The sequence below is a fragment of the Salmo salar genome, chromosome 13 (assembly GCF_965601325.2).
Source record: "Salmo salar chromosome 13, fSalSal1, whole genome shotgun sequence".
Classification (NCBI taxonomy): Eukaryota; Metazoa; Chordata; class Actinopteri; order Salmoniformes; family Salmonidae; genus Salmo; species Salmo salar.
Window position 1 is genome coordinate 94,192,632 of NC_138303.1, and position 17,477 is coordinate 94,210,108.

At 44.1% G+C, this 17,477-nt stretch overlaps 1 protein-coding gene across 2 annotated transcripts in view; it reads right to left on the reverse strand.

Annotated features, from left to right (window-relative positions):
* Positions 1-2,387: 2,387 nt before the first annotated feature.
* The window catches only part of LOC106568249 (protein FAM222A), a 36,568-nt gene continuing 21,478 nt past the window's right edge, over positions 2,388-17,477 (reverse strand). For both annotated transcript variants that reach the window (XM_045692424.2, XM_014138420.3), the window contains exon 3: positions 2,388-5,320. In XM_045692424.2, coding sequence (XP_045548380.1) covers positions 3,909-5,320 — 1,412 coding nt within the window. In that variant the 3' untranslated portion in view covers positions 2,388-3,908. The remainder of the gene's footprint in view (positions 5,321-17,477) is intronic.

Consider the following 17,477-nt stretch of genomic DNA (forward strand, 5'->3'; position numbering starts at 1 on the left):
CTCGATGCTCTAGGGGTATGCGAGAACACGTAGTCAGACGAGGAGAGAGCAGTAGGAGTAGCAGTGTTATCTGTGGTAATCCATGTTTCCGTCAGCGCCAGGAAGTCTAGGGACTGGAGGGTAGCATAGGCTGAGATGAACTCAGCCTTGTTGGCCGCAGACCGGCAGTTCCAGAGGCTGCCGGAGACCTGGAACTCCACGTGGGTCGTGCGCGCTGGGACCACCAGGTTAGAGTGGCAGCGGCCACGCGGTGTGGAGCGTTTGTATGGCCTGTGCAGAGGAGAGAGAACAGGGATAGACAGACACATAGTAGACAAGCTACAGAAGAGGCTACGCTAATGCAAATGAGATTGGAATGACAAGTGGACTACACGTCTCGAATGTTCAGGAAGTTAAGCTTACGTTGCAAAAATGTTATTGACTAAAATGATACAGTACTGCTGGCTGGTGGAGTAGGCTAGCTAGCAGTGGCTGCGTTGTTGACTTTGAACGTGTAGCTGGCTAGGTAACCTCGGTAGTTTCAGTACTACACCTTGTCATGATACAAAGCAACTTTGTAGCTAGCTAGCTAACATAACACTAATCAAGACGTTCCTTGTAGTGTATTTAGTTTCAACAATGCTGCTCGTCGGTAATAGTTGGCTGGGTTAGGAAAAATGGCGTCGCGGGGGACGGAAATAGCTGGCTAGCTAACCTCGATGGCTGGCTAGCTAACAATTATCAAGCTATGACAAAGACAACTAAGTAGCTAGCTAGGTAACACTGCACTAGTCAAATCGTTCCGTTGTAAAGTATTAGTATCTACAGCGCTGCTAGTCGGTAACGGTTGACTAGCTGGCAGTGGGTTAATGATGACTAGGTGTGTTGAGTAAGTCTGGCGCCGCGTCGCGGCTGGCTAGCTCACCTCGATAATACTCAAACTCAAACTACACAATTATCTTAGATACAGAGACAGCAAAGACAACTATGTAGCTGGCTAACTAACACTAACACCACACTAATCAAGTCGTTACGTTGTAATGTAATAGTTTCTGCGGTGCTGCTAGTCGGTAGAAGTTGGCTAGCTAACAGTGATGACTAGCTAGCTAGCAGCTAGCAGTGTTGACTACGTTAGGAGGACGAAGATAGCTAGCCTCGATAATTACTCAGTTACTATAAACTACACAATTATCTTTGATACAAAGACGGCTATGTAGCTAGCTAAGAAGAATTGCTCAGATCAAACAAATCAAGCCGTTGTAATGTAGCGAAGTGTAATATTACCTGTGGAGCGAAGCGTGGTGCGACTGCTCGCTCCAAACCGGAAGTACATCCCATCTGGTTTGCGCTTAGTGGGACTATCATTTGTTTTTCAAGAGGACAATGACCCAACACACTTCCAGGCTGTGTAAGGGCTATTTGACCAAGAAGGAGAGTGATGGAGTGCTGCATCAGATGACCTGGCCTCCACAATCACCCAACCTCAACCCAATTCAGATGGCTTGGGATGAGTTGGTTCGCAGAGTGAAGGAAAAGCAGCCAACAAGTGCTCAGCATATGTTGTAACTCCTTCAAGACTGTTAGAAAAGCATTCCAGGTGAAGCTGGTTGAGAGAATGCCAAGAGTGTGCAACGCTGTCATCAAGGCAAAGGGTGGCTACTTTCAAGAATCTCAAATATAAAATATTTTGATTTGCTACACTTCTTTGGTTACTACATGATTCCATATGTGTTATTTCATAGTTTATGTCTTCACTATTATTCTACGATGTAGAAAATAGTAAAAATAAAGAAAAACCCTTGAATGAGGAGGTGGGTCAAAACTTTTGACTGGTACAGTAAGGTAGTAAGTAAGGCAGTAAGTAAGGTAGTAGTCATAGTAGCATCTGTCAGTGATGGAACCTTAGTGGCCAGCTTCAGTCCAACAACCTCTTTCTATATGCAGTGGAAGCATAGTGCTGCCTAGCGATCTTCTTTCCTACTCTCGTCCATTCTGGATTACAGATGAAAGTGTTAAGGGTGTTGTGTGGATAAAGACATGTACAGAACATTGAGATCTAGTACGTGTTCAGAGATGTGAGCTGTTGTTAGCAGATAGGTCACAAAGCTGATTAGCCTCTGACCCTTGGGTCACTGTACTAAGCCTAGAGTATATTTAGAGGACCCAAAGAGGCTCAGAGAAACAGAATGTTTGTGTTGGATCTTTCTACAATCTCTCCCCCATGTTCTTTCTCTCGTAATAGATATGAAACGCACCCTAGCATAATTAAATAAACAGATTCAACTTCGGACCACTTGGAATTAACATTTTTGCTTCTTTGTATTTTCTGAATGCAGTTGAGTCTTACTGCTTTTTTTACCTGTAGTGTTTCAACTTGTGCACCTACAAACAAAAATAAAGTGCTGGGATTAGAAGAAAAAAAAATATTTATTTGACAATCTTAATTAAGAATAGGAGACTGGGTATGGGAGTCTAGGGCTATGCATGTACTCATGTAAATGTAGTCATTTCAACATGTTTGTAGAGTTAAATACCTGTTAAATATTGTAATTGCACTTCATAATCATTGAGTCAGTTATGTACATTGTCAACCAACAGAATCCTGACTGACTGGTTGAAAAGAAAAGTCATATTTGACAGTGCTGACATAAAGAGCTTCTTTATATAGCCATACTTCTCAGGCATCAGATAGACCACTACAAAGAAACATCTTATTTTCAGAAAGAAAACATTGACAGAAAAGCAGTGAATTATACTGTAAGAAAAGCCTGTTCTCCAGTGATCAGTAAGGGACACCTCTCCAGTGAACTCGACTCATTTGTAAACCAATGATCTACCATGGAATACTTCAATTTGATAGTCATGCCTTCAGTTTGAAAACACATTTCTCCTGTCTCCGGAAAACTATTGGAGGGACTCCTGTTGATTAAGGTAGTATTTTTGTGATTGATGACCTAAATGATGAATGTCAACCAAAGCCAAGAGCAAAATGTGAACAAATCAGAGAATCAAATGACACATCCCGTCCCCAATGTCCCAGTACTGTTTTGGGTAAAACATGGTAAGTCTGTCATCCCATCAAACATTAACGTGATGGCTAGCAGATCTCTTGCCTGTGACATGAGGCCTAGCAACAGCGTGGTAACAGACAGTCATAATTGTAGAGAAGACAACAAAAACAGAGGTCAATCATTATATAAAAGACATTATCCTCCATTAGCAGCCAACATAGGCACAACCAAACAAAAATACAAAAATATTCAAGATTAAGTTTCTTTTGAAAATAAAAACGGTTCCCTGACATTTCCCCATGTCTCAATCGACCCATTTTTGCCATTCTTACAGCAGTGCATTATAGTCAGTGACCTTTATTGGTCAGTTAAGTGTAAGGGTTCAATAAAAACAAGCTGACAGTCTGGAGGCCTGGAGTTGGGCCCTTGTATACCCTAAGTATATACCATTTTCCAGTTGTATTTTTTTTGCACTTTGTAAAGGTCATTAGGAGGAGTGCCTGCGCATCACCTTTTCACCTTACCTCAAATGACAACATTCTTAAATGGTTTAAAAATTAAACAGTGGACAGATGGAGAAAAAAAAACAAGCTTCAAAACACATTCTGAGGAACAAATGTGGCAGATGTGAACTGATTCTCTGATTGATCAACAAATCCTCCGTAATGAAAACATTAAGACGTCAAATAAGATGACCCTGCAGGTCAGTCATGATTATCATTACCCTTTTAAGGTTTACAACACTTGGTCAATTCCAAAGCACATAGCCCTGTACCAATACAACACACACGCTAAATGAAAAGGTACAGTACGTTTCTCATTCTGAGGTGGTCTCTTCAAAATTACACACCTGCATCCATGGAGTTCCTGTTTTACACAATATTTCAGTCTGAGTGCCCTGTGTGGACACATCCTGTCTTATCTGAACACAGGCAGCTGGACGTGGGTGTGCTGTAGGGTCTGGTCTAGTAGCCTTGGCATCCCCACCGCCTCGTAGCCCCGTCCCAGCATGCTCTCCTTGATGCAGGGCGGGTGGAGCTCACTGATCAGGCACTCCAGAGACTGCAGGCTGCTGCTCAGCACAGAAGCGTGGCACAGGCTGGTGCTGGGCAGCCCACAACAGAGGCCCAAGCTTTGGTCTGTGGCGTAGACCTGGGGGTGAGGATGGTGGTGAGGGTGGAGCTGGTGGTTGGGGTGATGGTTTGGGTGAGGGTGAGGGTGGGGTTGGGGTTGGGAGAGCCCCATGTCTCTGGCCCGGCCCATAGAGGAACCAGGCACCAGCTCCTGAGGGTTGTAACAGTCACTGTCCGGGGTGACCAGAACACTGTTCCAGGGAGGGGCGAAGTACTGGCCCACAGAGAACTCCCCATGCATAGCAGCACAGTTCAGAGGGGAGGAGCTAACCCGGTCCTGCCCAATCCCTGCTCCTGCCCCGTTAGTGCCTGCACTGAGGGGATGGCACCTATAGGAGAGCTGCGCTGAGCAGGCCAAAGGGAGACAGGTCTCTGGAGAGCGGCTGACTACGGCCCCTCCCCCGCTGCCCATCCGAGCATTGTTGTACATCCCTAGTGCCCCCTGTTGGTAGTGCTGCTGTTGTTGTTGGTGCTGCCACATGCTATAGTCCACTCTCTCCAGGTAGCCAGCCTGGGCCATGTCTGCGCTCTGGGTGGGCAGCACAGCCCCGGAGTATGCTAGGCTGCTCTGGGGCACCACTCCCCAGGTAAAGCCAGAGTCTGAGCAGGCCACAGCAGCCACAGCCTGGCGTGAGGGGCTTGGCTGGGCTTCTCCCCCGTGCTGCAGGGCCTGGCTGTGGGAGTGTCTGTTCATCTGCCTCAGCAGGCTCTGGACATCCAGGTCCGACTGAGAGGCCAGTGTCTGTCCTACTGGGGTGGGGATGACAGAGGCAGCAACAATGATATTAGAGGGAACAGCCATTTTGGGCCCGTCAGGAGGCTTGCAGGAGCCCATGTGGTAGCTCTTCTGTTGCCCGTGTCTGTTGTTACTGAGAGGGTTGTATGGTGCAGCTGCAGTTTGGGCGGGGGAATGTTTAGTCCTCTTGCCCTCAGAGTTTTTCAGCACGCCTTTGACGACGGAAACGGTGGCCTTTACAACACCCAGTAGGCCCTGGTAGCCTCCTGAGTAGGGACTGTAGTGCTGGGTGCATGTGGTGTCCAGGCCGTTGACAGTCCTGTTCAGCTGTTTGTGCTGCGGCACTCTGATGTTGGATGGGAAGATCTTGATGGACAGGGGGCTGCTGGCCGTCTTCTGGGCAAAGGCATCCAGCTCTGCAGGGGATGGATATCGAGGGCCATTCATGGAGGACAGCTCACCTGCAACACAAACAAAGAAAAAAATGGTTAGCCTATCCTTCCTTAAGATCTAGTTTACACAAAGTGCCTGGTTATAAAGTACAAGAGCAGGCTTGATGATACCTGCCAGCTGAGACTAAAATAAAGAAAATCAGTATATTAATTGACCTATCCATATAGGCCAAAACACTCCTTGTGATAAATATTCCAACAGATAAAGCGTGTCAGAACAGAGAACAATGTCCAAGGACCAAAGACAAGAGGAATAGCCCAATAAAAACACACTTATTGTAACTTCTCCTCCATTTCCCTTTCACACTCTCCAGTTTCACCTCCCTCCCTTTAGGAAGATGAACCGTTGACATCTGCATCTCTTTTAAACACATTATTGGGAGAGAGACACCTCCGGCACTGTTTGATCAGCGCTTTATGAAATAAATTCTGACTTATTTCAACCCAGAATTGGATTACCCTGGGAAATCAGGGAGAAGAGCAGGAGGGAGCCGGGTACAGAAGGAAAGCCAATTTTGTCGCACCGGCTCAAGTGGGATTCATTTGGTGACATTTGGCCATGAAACTAGCGTCTGATGTGCCGAGTTGAAAGCTGGAGTGGATGAGGCTGGATGTTAACCTGTTAGGGCTAGGGGGCAGTATTGACACGGCTGGATAAAAAACATACCCGATTTAATCTGGTTACCACTCCTACCCAGTAACTAGAATATGCATATACTTATTACATATGGATAGAAAACACCCTAAAGTTTCTAAAACTGTTTGAATGGTGTCTGTGAGTATAACAGAACTCAAATGGCAGGTCAAAACCTGAGAGATTCCTTTACAGGAAGTGGCCTGTCTGACCATTTCTTGAACTTCTTTTCCATCTCTATCTTTTACTAAGGATCTCTGCTCTAACGTGACACTTCCCACGTCGTCCATAGGCGCTCAGAGCCCGGGAAAAAACAGAATGTCGTCATTCCAGCCCCAGGCTGAAACACATTATCGCCTTTCTCAAGTGGCCGATCAAGGGACTCTGGGCTTATGCGCGTGACCCGACTGCCCCCGCCTTTGTGATTTTTTCCTCTGTTTGCCGAAAAGGAGATTCCCTGTCGGAATATTATCGCTTTTCTACGAGAAAAATGGCGTAAAAATTGATTTTAAACAGCGGTTGACATGCTTCGAAGTACGGTAATGGAATATTTAGAATTTTATTGTCACGAATTGCGCCATGCGCGCGACACTTCTTTACCATTTCGGATAGTGTCTGGAACGCACGAACAAAACGCCGCTATTCGGATATAACGATGGATTATTTTGGACCAAACCAACATTTGTTATTGAAGTAGCAGTCCTGGGTGTGCATTCTGACGAAGACAACAAAAGGTAATCAAACTTTTATAATAGTAAATATGATTATGGTGAGTGCTAAACTTGCCGGGTGTCTAAATAGCGAGCCCGTGATGCCTGGGCTATGTACTTAGAATATTGCAAAATGTGCTTTCACCAAAAAGCTATTTTAAAATCGGACATATCGAGTGCATAGAGGAGGTCTGTATCTATAATTCTTAAAATAATTGTTATGCTTTTTGTGAACGTTTATCGTGAGTAATTTAGTAAAATGTTAGCGAATTCCCCGGAAGTTTGCGGGGGGTATGCTAGTTCTGAACGTCACATGCTAATGTAAAAAGCTGGTTTTTGATATAAATATGAACTTGATTGAACAAAACATGCATGTATTGTATAACATAATGTCCTAGGGTTGTCATCTGATGAAGATCATCAAAGGTGAGTGCTGCATTTAGCTGTCTTCTGGGTTTTGGTGACATTATATGCTGGCTTGAAAAATGGGTGTCTGATTATTTCTGGCTTGGTACTCTGCTGACATAATCTAATGTTTTGCTTTCGTTGTAAAGCCTTTTTGAAATCGGACAGTGTGGTTAGATTAACGAGAGTCTTGTCTTTAAATAGCTGTAAAATAGTCATATGTTTGAGAAATTGAAGTAATAGGATTTTTAAGGTTTTGAAAATCGCGCCACAGGCATCAAGTGGCTGTTACGTTAGAGGTTAAGGAATGACCGCTGTACTGCGTGTTCCCCGTTTCTACTGTAGGCACGATCTAAACCCAATCCTAATGTTGTGGTTTCTCAAAGCCTGAAAGACAATATAAAATATGATGAGAAAAAATATATTTTTATTCCTTTTCATCTCACGATTACATCTTTAAAAATGTCATTGGTGAACAAGTTTTACCATGTAGCTCACATCCAACCATGTCTAATGAGACTTGAATATGAAGATAGTCATTGTGGCCAAAAATATTGGAACCCTTGCACTTTTTTCAAGTAACTCACAATTTTCCCTAACAATAAATTGAAATTGACCAAAGTATTTGGTCTCTACAATTCTTTATTTCACTGTTAATACTGATTCAGAACTTAATGTATCCATTTAAAATCAGAAAAGAAACAGAAATGGCAAACAAAATTGACACCCTAGACTTAATATTTGGTAGCACAGCCTTCGGTCAAAATAACTGCAATCAAGCACTTCCTATAGCCATCGATGAGCTTCCTGCACCTCTGTACTGCAGTTTGGCCCACTCCTCTTGTGTAAACTGCTCCAGTTCTCCCAGATTTGAAGGGTACCTACTACCAACTGCTGTTTACAGATCTCTCCACAAGTTTTTAATGCAATTCAGATATGGACTCATTGCTGGCCACTTCAGAACAGTCCAGCATTTTGTCTTGAACCATTCCTGGGTGCTTTTTGAAGTGTGTTTGGGGTCATTGTCCTGCTGATCAAACCTTCGACAGAGACCCAGTGCCAGAGGAAGCAAAGTAAACCCAAAACATCACTGAACCTCCGTGTTTGACTGTAGGGAAGGTGTTCTTTTCATTGAAGGCTTCATTTTGTTGTTTTCTGTAAACAGAGATTGTGCGCTTTACAAAACAATTTGGTCTCATCTGTCTACAGGACATTCATCCAGAAGGATTTTGCCATGTTCATGTGTGCTGTGGCAAATTTCAGTTAGGCCTTATTTCTCTCTGTCAGCAGTGGGGTCGTCTTGGGTCTCCTACCCTTTCATTGAGTTGGCGACGGATGGTGCGAGTTGAAACAGTCGCACCTTGTGTCTGAAAGTCAGCTTGAATCTGTGTGGCAGTTGATCGAGGTGCTTTCTCCACCATTCCAACAATCCTTCGCTGCAATCTTCCATCAAGTGCTCTCTTGCGGCCACGTCCAGGGAAGTTGGCTACACTGGCATGGGCCTTAACTTCTTGATAACATTACGTATGGTGGAAAAAGGAACATCTAGGTCTCTGGAGATAGACTTGTGTCCTTGAGATTGTAGCCATGCATGGGCAATCTTGTGTCTGATCTCATTTTCTCCATGCTCATTGCAGTACACACAGCGACACAAAAACAGGTGAATGAGTCCTTTTCTCTACTCAAACTGGTTGAATGCGATTTTTACATACATTCAATTCAAATCAAACTGTCACATGCGCCGAATACAACAAGTGTAGACCTTACTATGAAATGTTTACTTCCAAGCCCTTAACCAACAGTTTACCTCAAAAAGATTTAAGAAAATATTTACAAAATAAACTAAAGTAAATGACTTGGGTGACTGGAGTCTGACAATTTTATGGGCTTTCCTCTGACTGGATTGCAGGAAGCTTGGAAGTTTGTTGGTGATGTGGACACCAAGGAACTTGAAACTCTCGACCCGCTGTACTACAGCCCCGTCGATGTTAATGGGGACCTGTTCGGTCCGCTTTTTTCTGTATTCCACGATCAGCTCCTTTGTCTTGCTCACATTGAGGGATAGGTTGCCAGGTCTCTGACCTCCTCCTTATAGGCTGTCCCATCGTTGTCGGTGATCAGGCCTACCACTGTTGTGTCGTTAGCAAACTTAATGGTGTTGGAGTCGTGTTTGGCCACGCATTCATGGGTGAACAGGGAGTACATGAGGGGACTAAGTACACACCCCTGAGGGGCCCCAGTGTTGAGGATCAGCGTGGCAGACGTGTTGTTGCCTACCCTTACCAACAGGGGCAGCCGGTCAGGAAGTCCAGGATCTTGTTGCAGAGGGAGGTGTTTAGTCCCAGTGTCCTTAGCTTAGTGAAGAGCTTCGTGGGCACTATGGTGTTGAATGCTGAGCTGTAGTCAATGAACAGCATTCTCACATAGGTGTTCCTTTTGTCCAGGTGGGAAAGGGCAGTGTGGAGTGAGATTGAGATTGCGTCATCTGTGGATCTGTTGGGGCGGTATGCGAATTGGAGTGGGTCTAGGGTATCCGGGAGGATGCTGTTGATGTGAGCAATGACCAGCCTTTCAAAGCACTTCATGGCTACCGACGTGAGTGCTACGACGCGGTAATCATGGAGGCAAGTTACCTTCGCTTCCTTGGACACAGGGACTATGGTGGACTGCTTGAAACATGTAGGTATTACAGACTCAGTCAGTCAGTGAAGACACTTGCCAGTTGGTCGACGCATGCTTTGAGTACACGTCCTGTAATCCACCTGGCCCTACGGCTTTGTGAATGTTGACCTGTTTAAAAGGTCTTGCTCACATCGGCTACCGACAGCGTGATCACACAGTCATCCAGAAAAGCAGTTTTTCCCGTGCATGTGTCAGTGCTGCTTGCCTCGAAGCGAGCATAAAAGGCATTTAGCTCGTCTGGTAGGATCGCGTCACTGGGCAGCTCGCATCTGGGTTTCCCTTTGTAGTCCATAATAGTTTTCAAGCCCTGCCACATTCGACGAGCGTCAGAGCCGGTGTAATAGGATTCAATCTTAATTCTGTATTGACCCTATGCTTGTTTGATGGTTCGTCTGAGGGCATAGCAAGATTTCTTATAGGCGTCCAGATTAGTGTCCCGCTCCTTGAAAGCAGCAGCTCTAGCTTTTAGCTCGATGCGGATGTTGCCTGGAATCCATGGCTTCTGGTTGGGACATGTATGTACGGTCACTGTGGGGACGACATCGTCGTTGATGCACTTATTGATGAAGCCAATGACTGAGGCGGTATACGCCTCAATGCCATTGGATGAATCCCGGAACATATTCCAGTCTGTGCATCCACGTCATCTGACCACTTCCACATTGATCGAGTCACTGGTACTTCCTGCTTCAGTTTTTGATTTTAAGCAGGAATCAGGAGGATATAATTATGGTCAGATTTGCCAAATAGAGGGCGGGGGAGAGCTTTGAATGCATCTCTGTGTGGAGAACAGGTGGTCTAGAGTTTTTTTCTCTGGTTGCACGTGTCATGCAGGTAAGAATTTGGTAAAACTGATTTATGTTTGCCTGCATTAAAGTCCCCGGCCACTAGGAGCGCCGCTTCTGGGTGAGCATTTTCCTGTTTGCTTATGGCCTTATAGAGTTGGTTGAATGCGGTCTTAGTGCCAGCGTCGGTCTGTGGTGGTAAATAGACGGCTATGAATAATGTAGATGAGAACGCTTGGTAGAGCAATACCTCGAGACTTTAAAATTAGACATCGCGCACCAGCTGTTATTGACAAAAAAGACACATACCCCCACCCCTTGTCTTAGCAGACGTAGCTTCTCTGTTCTGCCGGTGCATTGAAAATCCCTTCAGCTCTATATTGTCTGTGTTGTCGTTCAGCCACAACTCGGTGAAACATAAGATATTACAGTTCTTAATGTCCCGTTGGTAGGATAATCGTAGGGCATACATTCTATTTTCCAATGATTGCATGTTAGCAAGTAGAATTGATGGCAGTGGGAGTTTACTCGCTCACCTATGGATTCTCAGAAGGCAGTCTGATCTGTGTCCTCTTTTCCTCCGTCTTTTCATCACGCAAATGACGGGGATGTGGGCCTGTTCCCGGGAGAACAGGATATCTTTCTCGTCGGACTTGTTAAAGGAAAAAGCTTCTTCCAGTTCGTGGTGAGTAATCCAGTTCTGATGTCCAGAAGTTATTTTCAGTCATAAGAGACATCAGTAAAGGAGAATCAGCAGCTTGAAATCATATTAATTATATATTAAATAATATTGTCCGGGCCATTTTAGGATTTCTTGTGGAATAAACATTTAGTAAATCATTCCGATTTTTTTTTTTTTTGGTCAACTGCAAACCAAAGACATGCATATGTGGACACCAAAATATACTGCTCAAAAAAATAAAGGGAACACTTAAACAACACATCCTAGATCTGAATGAAAGAAATAATCTTATTAAATACTTTTTTCTTTACATAGTTGAATGTGCTGACAACAAAATCACACAAAAATAATCAATGGAAATCCAATTTATCAACCCATGGAGGTCTGGATTTGGAGTCATACTCAAAATTAAAGTGGAAAACCACACTACAGGCTGATCCAACTTTGATGTAATGTCCTTAAAACAAGTCAAAATGAGGCTCAGTAGTGTGTGTGGCCTCCACGTGCCTGTATGACCTCCCTACAATGCCTGGGCATGCTCCTGATGAGGTGGCGGATGGTCTCCTGAGGGATCTCCTCCCAGACCTGGACTAAAGCATCCGCCAACTCCTGGACAGTCTGTGGTGCAACGTGGCGTTGGTGGATGGAGCGAGACATGATGTCCCAGATGTGCTCAATTGGATTCAGGTCTGGGGAACGGGCGGGCCAGTCCATAGCATCAATGCCTTCCTCTTGCAGGAACTGCTGACACACTCCAGCCACATGAGGTCTAGCATTGTCTTGCATTAGGAGGAACCCAGGGCCAACCGCACCAGCATATGGTCTCACAAGGGGTCTGAGGATCTCATCTCGGTACCTAATGGCAGTCAGGCTACCTCTGGCGAGCACATGGAGGGCTGTGCGGCCCCTCAAAGAAATGCCACCCCACACCATGACTGGTCCCCACCTGCAGAACCACTCCTTTATTGGGCTTGTCTTGCTAATTGCCTATAATTTCCACCTGTTGTCTATTCCATTTGCACAACAGCATGTGAAATTTATTGTCAATCAGTGTTGCTTCCTAACTGGACAGTTTGATTTCACAGAAGTGTGATTGACTTGGAGTTACATTGTGTTGTTTAAGTGTTCCCTTTATTTTTTGGAGCAGTGTACTTTAATTTCAACAGTTTTCTGAAAGAAATGGTGCATTATTTGAAAAAAGTAGAAGGGTGCCAATATTTTTGGCCACGAGTGTAGCTTTGAAATCATCCAAGGCTACCTACCTGTAAAGTAAGAAATTCAGCTGGTCTAAATCCTCTTACGGACCTGTATTGACTGGAGGTTAAACTGTGAGGAGAAGTCAGGGCACACTCCACAGGGTGCGCTATTGAATGGTGTACGGGAAAGCTGAGGGGACAAACCAAGATTGGATTTAAACACGATTATTCAGGCAATTTCATGGCTGCTTAACTCACAGCAACAAAGGACAGGCGGAAAAGGCACTCCATTTAAAAGCAATAAATCACCTGGCAGAAATTACCACCACCCCTCTGAACGACACTTTTATGGAATTCCTGACATGAAAAGCAAAAGTGCTGAAATTAACCTAGATTACTCTGTAGTCAGTGAAAATCACTGCCACAGCACACATAAGGAAGCGAGTGGCGACAAAGGGAGCAGAAAAAAAAATATATATACAAAAATCGAAACCAAAAAAACACTTCAAAACCCATTTGAAGAGACACTTCAGCCGTACAAGCAACACACCATCACAGTTTATATTGTGAAATATGGGGAGCGCTCAATTGTTGTTCCCGTTTGGAATTGATTTGGTAGTTCATTTCATTTCAGGCCCACAATGAGCCTCCAACTGTCAAAATGATTCAATCTACAAAATCTCATAAAGAAAATAAGTTGGGTGTTTAAAATGGAGGGAGGAGGAGAGGTGGAGTGTTTTATCCATCCAAGCATCTTCCAGTGGAGCCAAGGGAACAGCACCGCAGCAGTGCCAGCAGCAGCCAGGGTGAATTCCACAGAGAACTACAATACAGCAAAACACTAGTTATTTATGTATCACTATACACCAGTGGTATAGAAAACAAGGACATCTGGGAGTGTTAAAACGATGTCTACGCAACCTCTAGACAACCCTGTGATCCTGCATGACTATCAAGTATCTCAGTATGGAGAAAACAATTTGAAATGAGAAGTTACTGACTGAACTTGTCCAACATTAAATACAGATTTTGCAGAACAGGACCCTGCCTGGAATGAGTCAAGATTGAGCTGCCTTTAACTACCTTATGCTCAAAACAAGGCAAAAGAATGACCATTCGACAGCTATAAACTCTGTTTCAACTGAAAACACTAAACTGCTCTACATTAAAGACGCATTCAAGGTTTTGTATCATTTCAGCCAGTAGTTTTGAAAGTAGCGCTCATGAGCCAAAACTGGTCCCCCAATATTCTGTACAATTGTGTACAACTTCATACATTTTTTATGATGCGTTACATCCTGCAACAAATCAAATCCTGCAATTTGTATGATACGTTACGAATTCCAATACGTACCACGTTATGAATTTGTAAGTGCTTAAGATCTCGTTCAATTTCTAACTATAAACTGGGTGGTTATCTATTATAAACTGGGTGGTTTGAACCCTGAATGCTGATTGGTTGACAGCCGTGGTATATCAGTATTCCACGGGTATGACAAAACATTTATTTTTACTGCTCTAATTACATTGGTAACCAGTTTATAATAGCAATAAGGCACCTCGTGTGTTTGTGGTATATGGCCAATATACCATGGCTAAGGGCTGTGTCCAGGCACTCTGCTTTGCGCCTAACAGCAGCCCTTAGCCGTGGTATATATTGGCCATATAGCACACTCCCTCGGGCCTTCTTGCTTAATTATAGAAATCTCTTCAAGGCATCATCAGCATTTTTCATCAACGCACCAGCATCAAATCAACTAGCCTACCTGGTTAACTTCTTGGTGACAGGGGGCAGTATTTGGAAAATTCAGATGAATAACGTGTCCAAATTAAACTGCCTGCTACTCGGGCCCAGAAGGTAGGATATGCATATTATTAGTAGATTTGGATAGAAAACACTCTGAAGTTTCTAAAACTGTTTGAATGATGTCTGTGAGTATAACAGAACTCATATGGCAGGCAAAAACCTGAGAAAAAAATCCAACCAGGAAGTGGTTTGTAGTTTTTCAATTGATTGCCTTTCCAAACTACAGTGTCTGTGGGGTCATTTTGCACTTCCTAAGGCTTCCACTAGATGTCAACAGTCTTTAGAACCTTGTTTCATGCTTCTACTGTTACTGGGGAGAGAATAAGAGCTGTCTCAAGCCTGGGACCAACGAGTTGTTTACTGCGCAGTCACACAGGCGTGCCGTTCCTTCTTTTTCCTCTGTAATGAATACGCTATTGTCCGGTTGGAATATTATCGAAGATTTATGTTAAAAAGACCCTAAGGATTGATTGTAAACATCGTTTGACATGTTTCTACGAACGGTAATGGAACTATTTGACTTTTCGTCTCGGGTTTTGCGCTCGCGCATTATGCCTTTGGATTAGTGATCTGAACACGCGAACAAAACAGAGGTATTTCGACATAAATATGGAGTTTATCGAACAAAACAAACATTTCTTTTGGAAGTGGGAGTCCTGGGAGTGCATTCCGACAAAGATCAGCAAAGGTAAGTGAAGATTTATAATACTAATTCTGAGTTTTGTTGACTCCAGAACTTGGCGGGTAACTGTATAGCTTGCCTTGATGGCTGAGCTCTGTACTCAGAATATTGAACAATGTGCTTTCGCCGTAAAGCTATTTTGAAATCTGACACAGCGGTTGCATTAAGGAGAAGTGTATCTATAATTATTTCAATAACTGTTGTAAATTTGATCAACGTTTATGATGAGTATTTTTGTAAATTGATGTGCTCATTCACCGGTAGTTTTGGAGGCAATACATTTTCTGAACATCACGCGCCAATGTAAAATGGGGTTTTTGGATATAAATATGAACTTTATCGAGCAAAACATACATGTATTGTGTAACATTGAGTCCTGGGAGTGTCATCTGATGCAGATCATCAAAGGTTAGTGATTCATTTTAGCTGTATTTCTGGTTTTTGTGACGCCTCTCCTTGCTTGGAAAATGGCTGTGTGGTTTTTCTTGTTTAGGCGCCGTCCTAACATAATCTAATGTTATGCTTTCGCCGTAAAGCCTTTTTGAAATCGGACAATGTGGTTGGATTAACGAGAAGTGTATCTTTAAAATGGGATATAATAGTTGTATATGTTTGAGAAATATGAATTATGAGATTTTTATTGTTTTGAATTTGCCGCCCTGCTATTTCACTGGCTGTTGAATAGTGTGTCCCGCGGGTGGGACGCTAGCGTCCCACATGTCCCAGAGAGCTTAACCACTTCAGTCCAAGTTTGACCTAGCAGCCCTCCGCTCATTGGTTCATTTGAACCACCGTAACTATGCCTTTTGTGCCACTGCCAATGGTATTGAAATGATAGATGAGGGAATTATGAGCGTGGTGGGTTTGAAACCAGCAGAGGCCTGTGTGTTGACACATGAGCCCGTCACTGTGGGTGGCATGTCTTTGTGCCGCTGACAGGGCTGTAATCTGTGGACTTAAGGAGTGAGACATTCTTTGAAGATGAGTTAGCATTCGGTGTTTGTAGTGTTTATGGAACACCTAGCCAATCTTGAGGGCTCAGGGCAAAACATTGATGTTGTACCAAACAAGGGATGGGACCAATGGCACTCCGTGATTGCTTTTACAATATTTATCTCTCTGGTAATTGGATGAGAGATGATTCGGGGCAGAATAAATTACTCTGTGTGGTACTGTACTTCAGATTGTTTTATTTCACCTTTATTTAACTATGCAGCAGAATTGCCTCAGTATCCACTCAGTGTTTAGAGAGGACAGCCCTAAGTCAGTCTATCCCTCTCCATCCAAAAGGTGGGCACTAACCTGCAACTATAACCAAGGCAACAGTAAAGTAAAAAAAAACGAACTTAAAGCACAAGGACAATTTAGACAAAACAAATGCCTATGTCTCTATAAATGACTCGCTCTTTGAGAGAGCCTGGTTTACAAAGTGAGTGCACAGCAGTCTGACCTTTCCTTACAGCATTAACATTTATGGAAATCTGGGGGAATGAAAGCTGTGAATAACAAAATATTGGGCCTCTTAAGTCTGCAAAGAAAATGCCAGCTCACACCCCCCAGAATAGAAAAGCGACACACACCTTTGTGCCGTTCGGTATGGAGTGACAGAATGAGGTATTTAGCAGTCTGACCTTAAGCACTTAATCACCCAGAACACGCAAACTGCACAGTCTCCCAGCCCACTCTTTCTCAGCCGAGAGAGAGCGAATATGAGAGAGAGAGAGAAAGAGAATGAGAGAGGAGCAGAGGCAGAAAAAGCCCTCTCCACACGCAAAGCCCACACTAAATAGAACATCACTTCCTTAGCAGGTGACTCCATTAAGCTCATTTTCCCCCCTCTCACCTTTACCGGGGTGATTGAGGTGAGGCACTAGGGATTCAAATGTCCGTGAGGCCCCCCCATGGTCAGCCTTGAATGCACTAGCTGTGTGGTGGGTGTTGGGGCTTAGGGCTAGGAACAGAAACACTGCCTGTCGCATGCTTCCCAGTCGAAACAGTTAACGGGGCGGGATTCATCAAGTGTTTTCTGTCATTCAACGAGAGAGACGAGAGGGCCAGCAGTAGCTAGGCCCTACTGTCTGCAGTGCACTACTAGTTTTCATGGACATTTTGTTCACTTGAGAAGTACTGCACCAAACATCATAGCTTGATGTAAAATTTCATGACTAGACCGCCTCGCTAAAAAAGTACATTTATTTCAGATTTATTGATTGATCTATTTTGAGGAAGTGTTCAATAGGGACAAACAGTAACATTGGCGCTTTTTTCTTGTTTTTCAAGCGAAGGTCTTTAGGGAATATGAGAGAACAGACGTCCTCGTCGCCTAGCCGAGTTCTGCTTGGAGCCAACCGAACCCATGTATGCGGACGGCAACATGCTGGGTAACACTGGCACGCTTTCACAGGAAGTGCCTAATCCTGACTTCCTTTCTTCCACATGGGTGGGTGGAGGGTGAGGGGCAATCCTAAAATCTCAATTAACAATGTGGCTAATTAACCACAGGCACATTCTTGAAATCTAATGAACTATTTTCAGCAGCCTGATAACGAGTATCTGACACACACGGGGAGAAAGAGCGAGTGT